The sequence below is a fragment of the Herpailurus yagouaroundi genome, unplaced genomic scaffold, assembly GCF_014898765.1.
Source record: "Herpailurus yagouaroundi ecotype Mexico unplaced genomic scaffold, PumYag 184, whole genome shotgun sequence".
Taxonomy (NCBI): Eukaryota; Metazoa; Chordata; class Mammalia; order Carnivora; family Felidae; genus Herpailurus; species Herpailurus yagouaroundi.
Window position 1 is genome coordinate 36,444,451 of NW_024412415.1, and position 22,551 is coordinate 36,467,001.

At 35.6% G+C, this 22,551-nt stretch overlaps 1 protein-coding gene across 9 annotated transcripts in view; it reads right to left on the minus strand.

The window, feature by feature from the left end:
* Positions 1-22,551, minus strand: part of MYO9A (myosin IXA) — a 293,601-nt gene that overhangs the window by 195,915 nt on the left and 75,135 nt on the right. For all 9 annotated transcript variants that reach the window (XM_040493142.1, XM_040493145.1, XM_040493146.1 and 6 more), the window contains 4 exons: positions 18,964-19,061; positions 14,066-14,192; positions 5,000-5,089; positions 20-136 (listed from right to left, as the gene is read on the minus strand). In XM_040493142.1, the coding sequence (XP_040349076.1) occupies positions 20-136; positions 5,000-5,089; positions 14,066-14,192; positions 18,964-19,061 (432 nt within the window). The remainder of the gene's footprint in view (positions 1-19; positions 137-4,999; positions 5,090-14,065; positions 14,193-18,963; positions 19,062-22,551) is intronic.

Below are 22,551 nucleotides of genomic sequence, written 5' to 3' on the forward strand. Positions count from 1 at the left end.
TAATATAGTTTATATCTACCTTCGTATTTTGCTCCAAATCTTTACTATTCAGAAGTGCATGATTAATCCGAAAAACTATCCAGTCAAACAGGGCACTATATAAAGACTTAGCCATGGAGTTCCTCACTGTCACAGCCTGAAAAAAAAGAAAAAGGGTTGGAGAACAAATGAAAATGGCAATAATCTAAGATACTATAACAAAGTGTGTTTTTCTCTCGATCAATCAAGAAATATCCAAGAATTCTTATCCTGAATAAGAAATTTAATTTTCTGTCAACATAAATAGCCTATAATTGAAGTTTTCCATATACATATACTCATTTACCTAGTCTAACTCAGGTAAAGTAGACTAAAAAGTACAAGAAACAAAATATAGGTCAGTTCTAAACAAAAAGTTTTACTGAAAATTGGGGTATACATTTTATCTAGTAAATAAGGTATTATAGGAAGTTTACAAACAAATGAACTTTGCCAGCTGAAGTGGGGAAGACTATTCCAAGCAGAGGAATAAATCTGTTGGAAAATAGGCATCAGTTATAGTTATCTGTGGAATCCTAGTCGGAGTCAGACTCTTAAAACATAATCAAAACAATGACATTCCTAGTCGTCTTCAACTTGTCATCCATTTTAACCTTTAGGGTTTCTCCATCACCAGAGTAATGGTTTCATTATGGAGTAATACAATTTATTATTTCCCCTCACTTCAAACTTTCCCCAGTTTATGGAAACCCTCTGTACTATCTGCTCAATTTTTCTGTAAGTCCAAAATTGTAAAAAAATAACATCTATTAGTTAAAAAAAAAAATTCAACATTTAGAAAGCACTACAGGCTAAAAAGGAAGGACACATATCATAGAGAATTGAGTCCTAGTAGTTAGAAGAATATAAGTCCTAATAACATATATTTGCTATCTAGGGACTTATTTTGAAGCTGAATCAGGTACATATTTATATATCTGTCCTAACCTTTAGAGGAAATAGAGAATAATGATTAAAAGCTAGGCTATCATCCAATCCCAGTTTCTCTACTTATTCTAGCTGTGTAACCTTGACCAAGATACTTGAAACTCTTAAGCTACAGCTTATGCATTTGTAAAATGTAGATAATACTACAATCTACCACATGAAATGATGAATTAATTTCTCAGTTTTGGTGAATAAAAAAACAAAAGTTTCAAGTTTCTAGACCAAAAAATAACTACCTAAACCATTACCTGCAAAGAAAAGAAAAGATGGCTATCAAATTCTCTACCTTTAACGCCAGAAACTTGAAAATACTTGGAAAACATTTATAAGTTCTGAAAGAAAAAGGACTATCCCTAGAATTCTATACTTAGGCAAGTTATCTTTAAAATTCAAAAAAATCAAATAGAATATACAGGGAGAATAACCAATTTTTCCCAGAGTGCAAAATGAAGACAATCTGATCTAGCTTAGCAAAAGTAAAAAGTTTTATTTTTTTTTTAATGTTTATTTATTTTTGAGAGAGAGCACAAGTGAAGGAAGGGGGGGGGTGCACAGAGGATCCAAAGTGGGCTCTGTTGCTGATAGCAGAGAGCCCAATGTGGGACTGAAACTTACAAACTGCGAGATAACCGACTGAGCCACCCAGGCACCCCAAAAGATTTAAAACTACATACACAAACATAAATCACAAAAACACAGAATAAGAAAACATATTAGCATAAAATATACAAATGGGTTGAATTTTTTAGTGAGAAGACAGACCTTCATATTAAATTAAAAACTACAACCCATCTACTTATGGTTTACATTAAACAACCACTATTTTTATAAAGTTAACAGACAGAATCCAGATATACCAAATTATACCAACATAATACTTATTTACCCCATAACTCCCAATATTATACTTTTAGCCCTTTTTCTCTGAAATGTGGTCCTTTCACAGCTTAATCTCAATAAACCCATATGCCAATTAACATTTTCCAACCCAAACAAGATCTCATCGAGTGTTTCCTATCTCAGTGAATGGTACCAATACTCTTACAGTTGTGTGAACGAGAAAATTAGGATTTATCCTTAACATCTCCTTCTTTCTCCTTGCTTCCCATTAAGCAAATCACTACCAGATGCTGTTGATTTTACCATCTAAATTTCTTTTCAAATATCCATTTCTCCCTATCAATATATCACCATTTTAGACAAAGCAATAAACCTCTTTCTCCTCAACTCATCTTTCCACATTCACTCTTGTCCTCTGTGTTAGAATTCTAAAATGGTCCTCAAGATTCCCATCTCCTTGTGTACACGTTCTGAATAACCCTCTCCTGTTAGGCATGGGCAGGACTGTAAATATGATGAATTTCACTCCAGTAACTATCTTGTTACACAACAAAGGGATTTAAAAGACATAATTATGGCCCAAAATCAGCCAATTTTTTTAATTAATCAGAGAAAGTATCCAGAAAAATCTCCTAAAAGAGACTGAGCCTTTCCATCTGAGATTCCCTTGCTGGCCTCTGAAGTAGCAAACTGCTATACTGTATACAGGACCACAAGCAGACTCTGATGAGCATGGCTCCTGACAGTCAACAAGAAATTAGGGCTCTCAATCCTGTAACTGCAAGGAACTGAATCCTGTCAACAACCTGTGAACTAGGATGCTGAGTCACAGATGAGATCACAGCCTTTTCAGACATCCTGACTTCAGCCTGGTGAAACCATGAGCAGAAGACAAAACAAACCTGTGCCCAGACTGCCAATCCATGGAAACTGTCAGAAAATAAATCTGTGTTGCATTAAGTTGCTAAGATTGTTACAAAATTATAGAAAACCAATACACTCTCCTCTAATTCTTTAAACTGTTGTGAGACTGATCCTTTAAAAAAATAATCAAAGACACCTTTTTTGTTGATAACATTTTAAGAACTTTCCATTGCTCTTAAAATACAAAAATTTTTTTTTAATTTTTTTTAATGTTTATTTATTTTTGAGAGAGACAGAAAGCAGAGTGTAAGCAGGGGCGAGGAGGGGCAGAGAGAGAGGGAGACACAGAACTCGAAGCAGGCTCCAGGCTCTGAGCTGTCAGCACAGAGCCCGATGTGGGGCTCGAACTCACAAACCGTGAGATCATGACTTGAGCTGAAGTCGGATGCTCAACTGACTGAGCCACCCAGCTACCCCTTAAAATACACAAATTCTTAAGAACTGCTCCTTAATTTTACCTTTAATGCCTAATACATTTCTGGACACAAATAAGATTTTCAAATATTTACTAAATAAATACACTAAACAAATGCAAACAAAAATAAGTCAGGAGCTATAAAAATTACCTGAGAAAGTTCAATTTTAAGTTAAAAATGTAAATAAACATAAGGAAATATTTTATATTGAAAAAAGTTGTAAAACAAAATATAAAAGTACTAAACCTTTATGCAAAAAGAAGGGCAAAACCCTGTAAAAGGTCTGGCTTTTGGGGGCACCTGGGTGGCTCAGTCAGTTAAGCATCCAACTTCACCTCAGGTCCGCATCTCACAGTCTGCAAATTCAAGCCCCGTGTCAGGCTCTGTGTTGACAGCTCGGAGCCTGGGGCCTGTTTCAGATTCTGTGTCTCCCTCTCTCTCTGCCCTTCCCCTGCTTTCTCTCTCTCTCTCTCAAAAGTAAATAAACATTGGGGCGCCTGGGTGGCGCAGTCGGTTAAGCGTCCGACTTCAGCCAGGTCACGATCTTGCGGTCCGTGAGTTCGAGCCCCGCGTCAGGCTCTGGGCTGATGGCTCAGAGCCTGGAGCCTGTTTCCGATTCTGTGTCTCCCTCTCTCTCTGCCCCTCCCCCGTTCATGCTCTGTCTTTCTCTGTCCCAAAAATAAATTAAAACGTTGAAAAAAAAAATTAAAAAAAAAAAAAGTAAATAAACATTTAAAAAAATTAAAAAAAAAAAAAAGAAAAGAGCTCTAAAAGTTGGGAGACTATGACATAAGATACATGACATAATGAAGAAATACAGACTTGAAGGTACATTTAGAAGGACCAGAAAAGATGGTATAAATAGATCAATGTCAGCCTAAAAAGCATTCTCTAGATAGAAATAGTTCTATTACTATTTCCCCACCTCTGTGTCTTCTAATCTCACATTCCTGTCCTATTTTTATAATAACTGTCATAGTTTCATTTCTCATCATTTTCATTAAATTGTACTATAAAATAGTAGGCTTTTCAATAATTTTCCCACTCATACACACCTGAATAGTATATTATTATAATTATAATGGCAAAGACAGCAATACTCAGTATACAGATGATACTTAAAGCCATGGGACTAGGTGAGAGAACCTAGATAAGGAATATAGAGAATAAAAGACAAGGACTGTGTAGGGAGCACTACATCTTTTAGAAGTCAGGTGGAAAAGAAACAGCAAACAAAAAGAATTACAAATGAGTGGCCAACAATGAAAAAATGAACTAGAAAAGTATGATGTGCTAGAAGATAAGAAACTGCTTGAAGAAGAAATAATCAACTGGATCAAATACTGCTCATTTGTAACTATCTAGTTCACCCTATATTAATAACATAAAACTTAAGAATGGTGAACAAATTAAGATCTCTGGAGAAAAATATAAGCCTACTGCTTAAAATCACATTCAAGTAAGTTTTCAAGTTAAGGGAAAATTCACAACCAAATTTCAAGGGCTCAGAAGATATTTCAATCAATACTCTTTTTTGTTATTTTCATTCTGTTAAAAGAAAGAACAAACTCAAACTTCTAAAACTGTTCAGAGTACTCTGATCTCAAGAAAATCTATTCAAGGGCACCTGGATGGCTCAGTTGGTTGAGCTTCTAACTCTTGATTTTGGCTCAGATCATAATCCCAGGATCATAAGGACAGCTCTGCCCTGAGCATGGAGCCCATTTAAGATTCCCAGTCTGTCTGTCTGTCTGTCTCTCTCTCTCTCTCTCCCCCACTCACACTCTCTCTCAAATTAAAAAAAAAAAAAAAAAGAAAAAATAGAAAAAAAGGAGAAGAAAATCTTTTCATACCTCTGCCAGCTTGTATGGCAAAATAAGTTTTTCTCCCACTGTCACAGTCTTCCTTGTAACTAATGCTTCAAATAGCATCTCTTCTTTAACCTATACAACAGAAAAGTAAATTCAATGTATAAGATTTATGACAACGTATTTATTGAAAAGCCAAATAAAGAAAAAAAATGCTTAATGAGATTAGCAAATATACAATCGAAAAAACAAAGACAATACATTGGGTAATTTAAATACTGGCCATGGTAAAAGTTAAATTTTCCACTCACCCCACTTCCCAGTGCCCACCTCCAAAAAGAGAAGGGGTGTAAGACAGATGTGTCTTTTTAAAGTTTTCTTTCTGACCATAATGGAAAAACATGTTTCTTTGTGCAGAATATGGAAAATACAGAATAGTGCAAAAAAAACATTTTAAGATGGTCAACAATAATGCCACAACTTGCAGGCAAGGACTAAAAAGTGAGAACACTTCTTGAATTCGAAAAGCATTACAGTGAGTACTTATTTATGTTTCAGAGGTTTGATATTTATTTGCACATTTAAACTTTAAAAAAAGTTAATGCTTCCTTTGTTCTCATTCTCTCTAGAAGCAAATATGATCATGAATTTGACATGTCATCATTTAAGGTCAGTATCATTCAGTTCAGTTGACGTTATATATATTAGATGTATTCGTAAATACATTATACTGCCAAGTTTATTTAACTCTTAAATCTATGGCATCGTACTGCCCATAAGTTTTTGAATCTATGTTAATAATTTACATCAAGCTTATTCATTTTAACTGCTGTACAGATTACCAGTATATAAATTACTACAATGTTTAACCCATTATCCTACGTGTAGGAGTTTACACTATCCACCATTTTGCACTATTAGGAAGTAAACTGAAGTGAATATTCTTGCATATGAGTTCAAGAGTTTCTCTGAAGTACAAGCCTAAAAGGGGAATTACTAGGTTGTAGCATACACATTTTCATCGTTAAAGGATATTGCCAAACTATTGCATGTGGTTTTCACCAATTTATTCTCTCATCAGCAATGAGCATTCCTATTTCTTCAAACCTTGACTATACTTGGTATTATCAGACTGCTGATTTTTGCCACACTGAGATCATGAAATGGCAAAACAAGGGCATTTTATAAAAGCATCCATACATAAAAAAGATAAAACACTCACAAAATTTTATGTAGACAGTATGATATAAAGTATAAAAAGCAAAAAAGATTTGATTATAAAGAGAAACTGAGTTACAAAACAATAGAGTGAAGCATTACCCTACCACCAGCAATTCATGATAGATCAATCGTTTTTTTTTTAATGTGACGATACCATAAAGGAAATATACCTTCTTTTGGAGCATCCACTGCTCAATCTTCAAATTCAAAACAAATTGGAAAAAATTTGAGGACCATGATCTTTACAAAATGCAGAAAAACTACAAATAAATAACCAAAGTTTAAATAAAAGACCTCAAGCTTTTAGCTATATTTAAAATATTTTCAAAAACAAAAATTAAACAATGCCAGATTACGCAAATATGACAAAGCTAATAAAACTAAGAAAAAAACTATGTGATAAAAACCACTGTTGTTTGGTGAGGTTAAGCAATTATTACTAAAAGTGAGTATTATTAAATAAATGATCTAGGCAGTAGACTCAAGAAATTTTTTTAAAGGAACAAACAAACGTAAGCTGGCAACAATGTGGAGCAAAAGTCAGTTCCATACACTTGTATAAACTGGTACAACCACTATAGAAATAATCTGTCAGTATCAGTAAGCTATGTATATGAGTATACCATAACCCAAAAATTATACTCCTTGGACTATACTCTAGAATAATTCCCACACATGTTAACAAGGAGACATGTACAAAAATGTCTATCATAATACTATCTATAAATGAAAAATTACAAATCTCAATCTCCACTAAAAAAGATGTTTTACTCATATAATGAAATTTTATAAAGCAACTAAAAAGAATCATTTAGAATATTTAAATCAGTATGGAAAATTCTCAAAAACAGGATATAGAATGAGAAAGTCAAGTTTTAGAATGATACATTAAAACATTTACATATATAAAGTACAAAAATATGTAGAACAAAACTATTCTTTTTTTAATTTTTATTATGTTTATTTATTTTTGAGAGACAGAGCGTTAGTGGGGGAGGGGCAGAGAGAGAGAGAGGGAGACACAGATTCCGAAGCAGCACCGGGCTCTGAGCTAACAGCAGACAGCCTGACGCAGGGTTCAAACCCACGAACCGTGAGATTATGACCTGAGCCCAAGTCAGACGCTTAACCGACTGAGCCACCCAGGTGCCCTAAAAACTATATATTCTTTATGTAAACATCCATCTATTCTGAAAATATAAAAACAAAACTGAGAATTATAAACACCAAATTCATAATAGTGTTTACTTATGGTGTGGCAGAGTACAAAATGAGCTACAATTATATGCAGTATTTTATTACATGGGTACGGTTGTGAGTACACAGGTATTTATTATATTGTATATAGAAAACCATTCATAATTTAACAGAGAAAAATGAAGAAGATTTCTGTATTAAAACAGAAATTAATACATAATAAGTAAAATGGCAGAAGTAATAAATCTAAAGGCCAATTATTTCAAAATAAGAAATGAAAGACAACTTTTACCAAATCAAAAAAACATTAAGAAATACAGAGGGGCGCCTGGGTGGCTCAGTCAGTTAAGCATCTCACTATTGGTTTCAGCTCAGGTCATGATCTTGCAGTTTCATGAGTTCAAGCCCCACATCAGGCTCTGCACTGGCAGCAGGGAGCCTGTTTGGAATTATCTTTCTCCCTCTTTCTCTGCCCCTCCCCCACTCATGCTATCTCTGTCTCTCAGTGTTAATAAACTTAAAAAAAAATTATAAAAAGAAATACAAACAGAAACCTAACAAAATAGAGAAAATGTTTTTAAACATTAACAGAATACTTACAAAGAATGCAAAATAAAGTTTTAAACATTTAATCAATATATGATTTCCTAGAAAAACACATCCTAAAAAATTAACGAAAAACAAACAGGAAGGACACAAATATTGCTGATCACAAATATAGGGTTGATATCTCTCAAATTTTTAAGGAACATATTATTCTTGGCTAATTATTCTTCTTTTAAATGCAGAAAACATTTTGAAAGGATAAAAAACTACACAATTCACTTTAAGGAGCTGGCTTAATACTGGCACTAAAACCTAGTAATAATAATGATCGTACACAGATCTACACACATATGCACAATCACACAAAACACACAAATCTTGCTTATGTTTGATAAACATCCTGAAGAAAATGACTGAATTCACGATATTTTAATCAGCCATCTCTGTAATTTCCCAAATATCCTTAATTGTACATGACTTTTAATTAAAAAAATTAGTTTTATTAACACAAAATAACTATGAATAGCTCAATATCTAGTCTACAATGTTTCTCATATTCACATAATTGAGAAACTGATATGTGTGTTAAAAACCCATTCTTTATATTGTTTTAACAATGTTAAAACATATTCAAAACACATGGGGCGCCTGGGTGGCGTAGTCGGTTAAGCGTCCGACTTCAGCCAGGTCACGAACTTGAGGTCCGTGAGTTCGAGCCTCGCGTCAGGCTCTGGGCTAATGGCTCAGAGCCTGGAGCCTGTTTCCGATTCTGTGTCTCCCTCTCTCTCTGCCCCTCCCCCGTTCATGCTCTGTCTCTCTCTGTCCCAAAAATAAATAAACATTGGAAAAAAAAAATAAAAAAATAAAAAAACATATTCAAAACACATAAACCTGCTAAAAACTGAACAGTTTTTGATAATGATGATTGTTCTAATGTGCTCCAAAATATGCACAAAAATATGCTCTACAATTAATCTACTGGAGCTTGTTCACCTTTCAATAATTTCACAAGTATATATCCCAAATAGAATTTAGTAAACAGATGACTGAAAATACTCATTGCTGCCTGAGGTAACTACAAAAAAATAATTAAAAAAATAAAATTAAATCATTATTTCAGAAACATTTCCTCCAAAGAAATAAATATAGGGGTGCCTGGGTGGCGCAGACAGTTAAGCGTACAACTCTTGATTTCAGCACAAGTCATGATCTCATGGTTCATGGGATCAAGCCCTGCCTCAGGTTCCAGCTTGAGTATGGAACCTGGTTAAAAGTCTCTCTCCCTCTTTCTCTGTACCCTCTCCATCTCTCTCTCTCTCAAAATAAATAAACATTAATAGTTAAAAAAAAAATAAATCTAAAGTCATCATTGAACTGAACCACTGTGAGGAGAAGAATTAAATTAAAATCTTAACTAAAGAGTTTATATTTTAATTAAACCAGTTACTGTTCCTATCTTTGAATTCTATCTCAACAAAAGCCTTAAGGTTGCAATTATTATTACCAATTTTAACCAATTACAGGAAATCATCTTAAAAATAATTTCTAAGAACTAAATACAGGCATGATACTATGGTAGGTCCTGTCAGTACTTCTATAGCTCCTCAAACTTTGAAAATAACTTCTTCCTACTTACTACCAAACCTCCATTCTTAGAACCTGTTCATAAGTGTTTTTATTGACTACATGTTGAGTAAAATATCACCTAAAATGCCTGACTGAAATTGTTTACTCATTCACCTATTGTCAACCTCATGACCTTCAAAATTACCACCTTCAAATACCACACTCCACATCCTAGTAAAACTTCTTTCAACGAATGAGTCTAGTTTCAACTCCGTGTATCCTCTTCTGCCCCTTCTGCCAGACTAACTAATTTCACTTAAGTTAATAAGCAACACCCAGGCATGTGCAAAATAAGCACTCTAAGGTTAGATAAATAAGAAAGAGGCATCCATTGCCCTCAAAAAGCACTGCCGCCTTATAATGAACACAAACCACTAAATAACTTTCTGCTACAAAACCAAAATTAAATTAGGCTAAGCAGACACAAATGTTCTCTTCTGATGGAGTCAGCTTACAGCATTTAATAAGGTTAATCTCTATGAAGAGGCAAATGAACCAAAATTTGAAAGATAAGTAATATTTTAACATAAAAAAGCAGGCTATTTATACCTGCAAAAAAATGTAAACAACCAAGATGTCCTTCAATAGGTGAATGAATAAACAAATTATGGTACATGCATACAATGGCATATTACCCAGCAATAAAGAGAAATGAGCTATCAAGTCACAAAAAAGATATGAATGAATCTTAAATGCATACTGCTAAGTGAAGCAAATCAGTCTGAAAAGGCTGCATTCTATATAATTTCAATTATGTTACATTCTGAAAAAGGCAAATCTACAGGCATAGTAAAAAGATCAGTGGTTGCTAGGAGTTTGGGGAGAGGGGTTGAACACGTGAAATACAAGAGGCTTTTAGGAATGAAACTATTCTATACCAATAGTAACATAATAGAAGAACATGACATTATGCATTTGCCATAACCCATAAAGTACAAAGAACAAATTTTTTAGAAAATTATTTCAGACACTGAGGGATCCTAGGAAAGAATGCAGACCATGACAAGAAAATCTAACTGTATGACAAATATATGAAACAACCTAAACGAAGGGAGTGGGAGAAAAAGGTACTAACCTAAATTAATTCTGGATGAATGGAGTCAGAAAAACTAAAAGCAGAAGGAACACCATACTCTAGTTGATAGTCATTTCCCATCAGTGTATGTGTACATAGATATATGTACATTCCCATACATGGACAGTTGACACTTAACGTGGATTTGAACTACATGGGTCTACTTAACATGCAGGTGTTTTTCAATAAATACAATACTGTAAATGTATTTTCTCTTCCTTATGGTTTTAACATTTTCTTTTCCCTTGCTTACTTTACTGTAAGAATACAGTATATGATAGATGTAACATACAAAATATGTATTAACCAACTGTTTAATAAGGCTTCTGGTCAACAACAGGCTATTACATTTTGGGGGAGTTAAAAGTTATACACAGATGGGAATGCAAGCTGGTACGGCCACTCTGGAAAACAGTATGGAGGTTCCTCAAAAAACTAAAAATAGAACTACCCTACAACCCAGCAATTGCACTACTAGGTATTTATCCAAGGGATACAGGTGTGCTGTTTCGAAGGGACACATGCACCCCCATGTTTATAGCAGAACTATCGACAATAGCCAAAGTATGGAAAGAGCCCAAATGTCCATCGATGGATGAATGGATAAAGAAGATGTGGTGTGTGTGTGTATGTATATATATGTGTGTGTGTGTGTGTGTGTATATATATATATATATATACACACACACACGTATATGTAGATATGTGTATATATATGTGTGTGTGTGTGTGTGTGTGTGTGTATATATATATATATGCACAATGGAGTATTACTCAGCAATCAAAAATAATGAAATCTTGCCATTTGCAACTACATGGATGGAACTGGAGGGTATTATGCTAAGTGAAATTAGTGAGTCAGAGAAAGACAAAAATGATATGACTTCACTCATATGAGGACTTTAAGAGACAACAGATGAACATAAGGGAAGGGAAACAAAAATAATTAAAAAACAGGGAGGGGGACAAAACAGATGAGACTCATAAATATGGAGAACAAACTGATGGTTACTGGAGGGGTTGTGGGAGGGGGGATGGACTAAATGTGTAAGGGGCATTAAGAAATCTACTCCTGAAATCATTGTTGCACTATATGCTAATTTGGATGTAAATTTTTAAAAATAAAAAAAAATTTTTTAGTAGGATTTATTTATTTTAATTTATATATGAAATTTATTGTCAAATTGGTTTCCATACGACACCCAGTGCTCATCCCAAAAGGTGCCCTCCTCAATACCCATCACCCACCCTCTCCTCCCTCCCACCCCCATCAACCCTCAGTTTGCTCTCAGTTCTCAACAGTCTCTTATGCTTTGGCTCTCTCCCACTCTAACCTCTTTTTTTTTTTTTTTTTCCTTCCCCTCCCCCACGGGTTCCTGTTAAGTTTCTCAGGATCCACATAAGAGTGAAACCATATGGTATCTGTCTTTCTCTGTATGGCTTATTTCACTTAGCATCACACTCTCCAGTTCCATCCACGTTGCTACAAAAGGCCATATTTCATTTTTTCTCATCGCCACGTAGTATTCCATTGTGTATATAAACCACAATTTCTTTATCCATTCATCAGTTGATGGACATTTAGGCTCTTTCCATAATTTGGCTATTGTTGAGAGTGCTGCTATGAACATTGGGGTACAAGTGCCCCTATGCATCAGTACTCCTGTGTCCCTTGGATAAATTCCTAGCAGTGCTATTGCTGGGTCATAGGGTAGGTCTATTTTTAATTTTCTGAGGAACCTCCACACTGCTTTCCAGAGCGGCTGCACCAATTTGCATTCCCACCAACAGTGCAAGAGGGTTCCCGTTTCTCCACATCCTCTCCAGCATCTAGAGTCTCCTGATTTGTTCATTTTGGCCACTCTGACTGGCGTGAGGTGATACCTGAGTGTGGTTTTGATTTGTATTTCCCTGATAAGGAGCGACGCTGAACATCTTTTCATGTGCCTGTTGGCCATCCGGATGTCTTCTTTAGAGAAGTGTCTATTCATGTTTTCTGCCCATTTCTTCACTGGGTTATTTGCTTTTCGGGTGTGGAGTTTGGTGAGCTCTTTGTAGATTTTGGATACTAGCCCTTTGTCCGATATGTCATTTGCAAATATCCTTTCCCATTCCGTTGGTTGCCTTTTAGTTTTGTTGGTTGTTTCCTTTGCTGTGCAGAAGCTTTTTATCTTCATAAGGTCCCAGTAATTCACTTTTGCTTTTAATTCCCTTGCCTTTGGGGATGTGTCGAGTAAGAGATTGCTACGGCTGAGGTCAGAGAGGTCTTTTCCTGCTTTCTCCTCTAGGGTTTTGATGGTTTCCTGTCTCACATTCAGGTCCTTGATCCATTTTGAGTTTATTTTTGTGAATGGTGTGAGAAAGTGGTCTAGTTTCAACCTTCTGCATGTTGCTGTCCAGTTCTCCCAGCACCATTTGTTAAAGAGACTGTCTTTTTTCCATTGGATGTTCTTTCCTGCTTTGTCAAAGATGAGTTGGCCATACGTTTGTGGGTCTAGTTCTGGGGTTTCTATTCTATTCCATTGGTCTATGTGTCTGTTTTTGTGCCAAAAAATAAAAATTTTTTTAAAAAAAAGTTACACACAGATTTTTTTACTGCCCAGGAGAGCTGGCATCCCTAACCACTGCATTATTCAAGGGTCAACTGTATACTGAAATTGAATAATTAAATAAGTGAATGGCAGATGGTAGGAGATAGCTTCCTTATTGTTAAAGTGGGAGTTTCTATACAAGGGGAGAAGGCTAGGATGATACATGTGATAATGTATTAGTTGGAAACATCAGTATGACCTCAGGTTTACCTTTATATAGATATACATGGATATATAAAAAATTAGTAGTATGTGACTATACATGGATTAGTAAACACACATGTATTTCCTTGCTCTGTCAAACGAGAAGGCCTGTAAAATGATTTTGAGATGAATCTGGCAAGATGAGAAACGAGCTGGGAAAACACGGGAAATCATCTCTCCCGGAAGAATGAGGCAATAAAGACCTTGATTATAGGAAGAAGCATGGTAGGAAATTAAGACCTTTGGCTCCTATTTACACATGAATAGAAAAAAGGTAGGTACCCTTTTCTCTTCACTCATCCAGATATTCCATCTTCAAATAAATAATCTAACCAAAATCTTAGTATGAGAAACAAATCTCAAATATAGAGGGAGAAACACTATTAATGGCTTAGAACATGATACAGTCTAGAGCGAAATACTCATCCTATCCAGCAAATTGAGGGATTATGGATATCTGGCCAAAGGGAGACAGGCAAGAAAACCCAAGCCTTTTAGAGATTCTGGTAATAGCAAAAATTCCATCTTTCCAAGAAACACCATAATAAAAAGCATTAACCCATTTACACCTAACCAAATAGTTACACAAAATTAAAAGTGAGCAGTTACCCCAGTATTTGAGAAATGACAACTGAAAATATAATCACTCACTTCTAATAATTCTGAGACAATAGGCAGAACTTCAGGATTACAGATATCTATGGAGTCATCCCGATATGTCTTCTTTTTATAACAGATATTACCCAAATGTAGTATTGCTGAGAGAAGAGAGAAAATCCTGTGAAAATAAAACCATAAATTACAGCTTGCTTATGTGCATTCTCTACACTTACTTTATTGCAAAATTCTAATCAAGCACATTAACCACTACAAATATGAAGTATCTAATCATTATAAAAATAAAAAATATAGGAATACTAATTATAATAATAAAAATTATGTATATTATGTCAGGTACTTCACAAAGTGCTTTACATATCCTTACTTTCAGTACTATATCGCTTTTCAAACATAGTTGTTAGAAGAGGACTTGCTATTGCCTGAATCTGCTACAGTGTTTCAAAATCCATACCTTTCTAAATGTTTTTCATCCTGCCTGGAATTGTATCCTTTCCCTACATTGTATAATTCAGATCTACTGCATCAGAAACTTTAAAGGAAGGTCCTTGGAATCTGTATTTTTTTAACTAAGTAGCTTAGGTGATCTTTCATTATTAGTTACATCTTTGAAATGTTTACCTACATCATACTAAGGTGCCCTTGATAAATGCTTTTAAAACAAACACTATGAGGTCATTAGGGTAAATTACCTGATATCAGGCCCCTCCTATAAAAACAGCATCTACATCTGGACCCTCCTTTCCATTCTTCCCTCCCATCTAAGAGGAACACACGACCCTTCTCCAGTCAACAACTAAACCTCTACTTGTGCTCTACATCCTGGGAATTCCAGGTGACTCAGGAATTTTATTATACCTATTTCCTATATCTTACCTGAACCTACAAGAACTTTCTACCAAAATAATATCATGTCCACTTTTCTCTTTAAATAACCCATCCTAGATCCTACATCTTCTCCTTCCCTTCACAAACAGGCTTTTTAAACTGTTAACTTACACACTTGTCTTCACTTTGTCATTCCCTGTTTACTATCACATTCTGGCATCTGACTCCATTAAAATATCTCATTGAAGCTACCAATGACCTCCATGAAACCACGAAAAGTATATTGTGTCCTAACTTACCTGACCCCTCAAAGGCATTTAACATAGCTGAACCTTCCATCTAAAATCCCTTCCTAGAAATCCATACACATATACACATCCTTCTGGCTTGTCCCATTGTTTTCTTGTAATAAACCTATCCTACCTGTAAAATTTTAACTAGTGTGTTTTCCAAAAATTACTAAGTGTTCTAAATAAAATAAAGATACTGCTTTAGGAATCTAACCTATACATTCAAAATCCCTGAATCAACAACTAGTTGATCTAATTTTTCAAACAATTTAAATTTTTAAATGTTTGAGGGGCACCTGAGTGGCTCAGATGGTTAAGCATCCGACTCTTGGTTTTGGCTCAGATCATGACCTCGTGGTTTGTGAGTTCGAGCCCTACATCGGGCTCTGTGCTGACAGCATGGAGCCTGCTTGACATTTTCTCTCTCCCTCTCTCTCTGCCCCTCCCCTGCTCACTCACTTAGTCTCTCACTCAAAAATAAATAAAGTTTAAAATTTTAAATGTTTGAATCATTAATACAACTCAAATAAAACACAGGTCAATTATAAAGGAATAATTTATAAAAGTACTCTGGGTTAGAGAGGAAATTCAGTATCAACTGAATCATTATACAGACTAATGGAAGCCAAAAAATATAAAAACACAAATTCATGGGCCATTTATTAAAAACTGTTTTTAGTAGGATTTTATACAGTTGCTAATTACATTGTTTCAGAATATGGGGTTCAATAATCTGCACATTAACGTTTTCTCACACACAAATACATAATGCATAGTCTCCAATAATAAATGTTACATAACAATCTCATGTACAATGATTAAACATAAAAAAGATTTACAAATATGAATAAGAATTCCTGTTCTCAGAAAGCTTATAATCTTGCAATAAGAGATAACACAGACTCAAAAACTGTAAGGCAAGGTATACTAAAATACTGAAGGCAGAAACAATACACAATTAAGAAAAATTTCACCAAAAAGACAGGACATGGGGTGACTGGCTGGCTCAGTAGGAAGAGTGTGTGACTCTTGATCTCAAGACCATGAGTTTGAGCCTCACACTGCGTATAGAAATTACTTAAACTTTAAAAAAAAATAAAAAGGGAAGACAAGTACAGTACTCTAAAGCAAACAGGTTTCAATTAATATACCAAATTTTGGGCTGCCTACAGGGCTGTGTTAAGAATAATTCTGGGGGGGGCGCCTGGGTGGCGCAGTCGGTTAAGCGTCCGACTTCAGCCAGGTCACGATCTCGCGGTCCGTGAGTTCGAGCCCCGCGTCGGGCTCTGGGCTGATGGCTCAGAGCCTGGAGACTGTTTCCGATTCTGTGTCTCCCTCTCTCTCTGCCCCTCCCCTGTTCATGCTCTGTCTCTCTCTGTCCCAAAAATAAATAAACGTTGAAAAAAAAAAAAAAAAAAAAGAATAATTCTGGGGGCGCCTGGGTGGCTCAGTCGGTTGAGCAACCAACTTCGGCTCAGATCATGATCTCACAGCTCATGAGTTCAAGCCCCATGTCGGGCTCTGTGCTGACAGCTCAGAGCCTGGAGCCTGCTTCGGATTCTGTGTCTCCCTCTCTCTCTGCCCCTAACCCACTCGCATTCTGTCTCTCTCTCAAAAATAAATAAACGTTAAAACAAAAAAAAAGCTGCTGATAAAAAAAAAAAAAAGAATAACTCTGGATTAGATCTGAGTGCAGTGGAAAAGAATTTTGTGAATTATCAGCAGATAATTAATCATGGTCACCGGAGAGGGGAATAGCAGTACATATGATATGTTATCAAAAAAAGAACTGAAAGTATGTGAATGACTGAAAAAGAGATAAAGATGTGTCCTTCAGGGCGCATTTGGATGGCTCAGTTGGTTGAGCATCCAATTCTTGATTTTGGCTCAGGTCACGATCCTGGGGTCATGGGATAAGAGCCCCACATTGAGCTCTGTGCTCAGCACAGAGTCTGCTTGGAATTCTCTTTCCCTCCGTCCCTCTCCCCCAGCTTGTTTTCTACCTCCCTCCCTCTCTCTCTCTCTTTCTCTCTCTAAATTAAATAAATGAATGGGCACCTGGGTGGCTCAGTCAATCAAGCATCTGACTCTCAATTTCACTCGGGTCATGATCTCACAGTTTGTGGGATCAAGCCCCCCATCAGGCTCCACGATGACAGCTTAGAGCCTGCTTGGGATTCTCTCTCCCTCTCTCTCTGCCCCACCTACTCTCTCTCTCTCTCCCAAAATAAATAAACATAACTATTATCATTATTATTATTATTATTATTATTATTATTAAAATAAAATGAAGAAAAAAATTTTTTAAGATGGGTCCTTCAAGGAATTGGGAAAATACTGAACATTCAGAATACAACATACTGTTTTAGGACACACCATCAGCCTAGTTAAAATGCAAAACTTGTGTTAGGGAGTATCTGAAGATAATACTAAAAGATAAAGAAAGGTCAAATTAAGGCCAGGCTACTAAGAACATACTTTTTCCAGTGTTTTCCAATATGAAATACAGTGATATCAGAAAGTGTAAAAGACATACAATCCCTTGGTGTATGAGAAATATTTTATTTCCAATGTATGTTACCTTTAAAAAAATGAAATTAAGTTTCACTATTATTTAATATATAGACTGACACTTTGGTCCATATATGTCAATCAGGTATCACATGAGGTATGTTGAGGGACGAATATAATATAGCATGGAGGAACTATAGTGGTACTTTCATTTACTTAGTAACTTTCAGTGAAATGCAGTTTATGTGACTAATTAAATTGGCTTGCATATTTACATATTGTACTATTTGGCAAAAAATCATTTTGGCAAATAATCTAACTGAAGATCATACTAATGATGTAATCACAAGTAAGCAAGAAAACAGCAGAGCTGTTATTCTACTTTTAGTATAAGATTAAAGGTTGACAATATAATCACATCTGACATAATTGAATTCCTGTCTCAAAAAATAGTTGTTACTTTTTTTTTTTCTGGTGAGAGTCAGGTTATTTGTCTTTAATTTTAAAAAGTTTGTTTTATTTTATTTATTTATTTTTATTTATTTTTTTTTATTAAATTTTTTTTTCAACGTTTATTTATTTTTTGGGACAGAGAGAGACAGAGCATGAATGGGGGAGGGGCAGAGAGAGAGGGAGACACAGAATCAGAAACAGGCTCCAGGCTCTGAGCCATCAGCCCAGAGCCTGACGCGGGGCTCGAACTCACGGACCGTGAAATCGTGACCTGGCTGAAGTCGGACGCTTAACCGACTGCGCCACCCAGGCGCCCCAAAGTTTGTTTTATTTTAAATATAATTTGCTTCATCTTTATTTCAACCTTTTTACATTTCTATTTTGTTTATAATGAACAAAATATGTTTAGTACAATAGTACAGACATAAATTTACAGAGGAAAAGCAGGGAAATTATGTTTTATTGAGAGGTACACATGCCTTAGGATTAGAGCTCAATGACGCAGAAAATAAGAAACTAAAAAAATAGCATTATAAAGCAAGTTTTTAAATAAGGTCCATGGACAGGCTTTAGGAGCACCATGAATTCCCACAATTGCATGCAAATATTTATGGATGCACATTTTACAGGAAGAAGAGCTCCAACTTTTAAGAGATTTTCAAAGAATTTATAATTAAAAAAGCAATTCATAACAGGTCTTTTAAGTAATGCTTAACAAGGGAGAAGGAAGCACTAGCTCAGCAATATCCATTAGAAAATTCTTTCAAAGGACCAAGGAAGAGGAACTTCTTAACCATACATTGTGATTTGTTCTCTACCAATGGTATAGAGTACAATAAATAAACTCACTGTCTTCGTGTCTTGGGAAGAAATCCTACCATTTCCATGGCCAGTTGTAAGCGTTCAAAGTCATGCCTCAAATCTTCCCCCTCTACGGAGAAGCAATCCTGCTTATTAAAGAAAAAAGGGGAAGAAATCAAGATTACCTATGGAAATATAAGGTAGGCCACTCAGAAATAATAGTAACTCTAGGTAAGTATACCTGTGTATAAAAATTAGAGCTGGTGAAATATTTAGACACAGCCAAATTCATTAGAACTCTTATGACAGGTTTGCAAACTAAACACATACCTACCAAAATAACAATTAAGTTACCTTTTTTTCTTCCTTTCACAAATCACCAAGGCAAGGATCTCAAAGCAACTTAAGATAAAGAGCTAGCAATACAAAATGTTCTGATACCAAGTTTGATTTTGAATGGTGAAGAGTCCTGAAGATCCAAAGCATTTAAGAGAGCTCAATTCCACAAACAAATGTTATTTAATCAACAAATATTTAATAAATGCCTATCCCGGGGCGCCTGGGTGGCGCAGTCGGTTAAGCGTCCGACTTCAGCCAGGTCACGATCTCGCGCTCCGTGAGTTCGAGCCCCGCGTCGGGCTCTGGGCTGATGGCTCAGAGCCTGGAGCCTGTTTCCGATTCTGTGTCTCCCTCTCTCTCTGCCCCTCCCCCGTTCATGCTCTGTCTCTCTCTGTCCCAAAAATAAATAAAACGTTGAAAAAAAAATTTAAAAAAATAAATAAATAAATAAAAAATAAATGCCTATCCCTATGCAAGACGCTAAACAAGATCCTGAGACACAAAAACAAATTTTAGAAGAGGCAGTAATTTAGTTGAGAAATGAAGCCTAGTTTTATATAAAGATGTTTATATCAGTATTAGATATAAAAATAGTTCCTAATGAAATAATATAAACGTGATTATCAATCAGCAAAAAAAGTATACATGAAAATTAAAAATCTGCAAAGAATACATATCATCAGTGCATAAAAATAGCTGTGAACTACCAAATAAAAAAATACTACTTTTTTCAGGTAATCCTTGCATTTCAGTTACCAAAAAAGTCAAACATATATATAATCTGTATCTTTAAAATAACAAATAGGTTTTTAGAGTCCTTTACTGTATTTGCTCACATTCCCTTACACCTACATTTTCAAACACCTCCTCACACATATTTACTTTTTTAAGATACTGTAGAAGGTTGCATCAAGTTCTCAATACATGCATTAACTGTTAATCTGTTTTATTCACTGAAGATCTCTAGCATCAAGTCAGTGCCAAGAAAAAAGTGGATAATCATTAAGGTAAATATATAGTCAGTGAATTACTGAACAAGTACTGAATTAGATGAAATACTCCTTTTTGAGAAAGTACTCATTTATTATTTTTAGACTATCAAGTATCTAGCATGTACACCCTGCTTTCAACCCTGTAAGAATGAGTTAAACTAGATATAGTTTAAAATATAAACACAAGGAGGCAATTAGGGGTATATACATTCAATTGGGAAGAAAACAGGCTCAGAGATTAAATAATTCACCTAAATGACAGGAGTGGCCAAATGAAAATCTATCCAGTTCTAAATCCTCTGCACTCCCTCATGCAACACCAGTTGCTTGAGCTTATTTAATAGGATACCTCTTAATAGGAATTAAACCAACATAAAATTGGCAACAACTGGCCCCTTGTTAAAAGCAATTTTCTCATCACAGTTCTCCTCAGGATCATTTATACTACTCCATTACATGTATGATAATACAGAACACATTACAAAACAATCCTTAACAATCCTCTCTTCTCGGGACACCTGGGTGGCTCAGTCAATTGGGCGTCCAACTTCAGCTCAGGTCATGATTTCATGATTCTCCCAGTTGGAGCCCCACATCGGCCTCACTGCTGTCAGCACAGAGCCCCGCCTTGGGTCCTCCATCTCCCTTCCTCTGCCCCTGCCCCACTTGCGCTCTCTCAAAAATAAATAAGACATTTAAAAAAAAAAAAAAATCTCTCTTCTTATAATGCTAAGTCACATAAGTTCTCATAACTCAGAGGGACACAAAGTTTAGTTTGGCCCCAAATATACTCTGAGGAGGGCTAGGAAGATAAACCAAAAGATTCTCATATTGACTGCTTGCTTTCATCAATTAACTTGTAAGAAAAAGTAACAGAAATTATTCAAACTATAATAGACTGAAAACATCAGCAAGAGGCTAGTGATGAAAGGTATAAAAGGATAGGGGCGCCTGGGTGGCTCAGTCAGTTAAGCGTCCGACTTCGGCTCAGGTCATGATCTCACGGTCCGTGAGTTCGAGCCCCGCATCAGGCTCTGTGCTGACAGCTCAGAGCCTGGAGGCTGTTTCAGATTCTGTGTCTCCCTCTCTCTCTGACCCTCCCCTGTTCATGCTCTGTCTCTCTCTATCTCAAAAATAAATAAACGTTAAAAAAAAATTTTTTTTTAAAAAGAAAGGTATAAAAGGAGTAGAAGAATTTGGGTATAAAATTCTAAAAAGAAAAGATGGAGATGATGATCTCAAAGGTGGCAGCAACATTGGGAACATGTACTGTACATTTATGAAGTACTAAGAAGCACTCTATCAAGCTGTTTATTAGATGCACTAATTTATTTATTTATTTTTTAATTTTTTTTAATGTTTATTTTTCAGAGGGAGAGAGAGACAGAGTGTGAGTAGGGGAGGGGCAGAGAGAGAGAGACAGAATCAGAAGCAGGCTCCAGGTTCTGAGCTATCAGCACAGAGCCCGACGCAGGGCTCGAACTCACAGATCACAAGATCACGACCTGAGCCAAAGTTGGACGCTCAACCAACTGAAACACCCAGGCACTCCTGCACTAATTTAATACTCACAAAAGTTAAAGAACATTGTTATCCCTTTAGACAGACGATGGACACAAGAGTTACGTGACCTGCTCAGGTTCTCAAATCTAGTAAATGGGTAAGCCAGTCATCAAGGCAGGTCTGTCTGCTTCAGAGCCCAAATCCTGAAGCATGACTCAGACTAAATAACAGCAGATCAGTTCATAATGTCACAATAAGCTCTTTACAGGCAATCAAGTCTTACATTTACTATATGAGTCTACCAGTCTCCTACCTACTTCCCAACAGATCAGTCACTTGATATAATATAGGTGAAAGGTGGGAACTTCTCAAGAGTGGCAAAACAGCATAATTTTTTCTACTAAAATTTATCAGAATCTATAAATTTAAATGTCTAAATTTAATTTTCCATAATGTTAAATCTGAAACCATAAATTAATTGATATATAATGAAAAGGTAATGCAATTAAACTTTGTATGAAGGAAAAAATTAATGTCCATAATTTCTGATCCTTCTCAACTCTCTGAAACAGTTTTATAATTACTGGAGGTTGTAAACACATGCAGTGAAAATTAAAGTCACGGTTATTTAAAGCAAGGACGAAGATAAGTTATGTTTCCAGAAGGAATAGTTAATAAATTAGTTCATTAGTTAATAGATATAGACGAGTGCAGATTCTCAGCCTTTTATATCTGACCTCATTACAAAGGGAATGGCAGGAAAAAGATTTTTTATGTTCTCTTTATAATTACAAACTTGCCT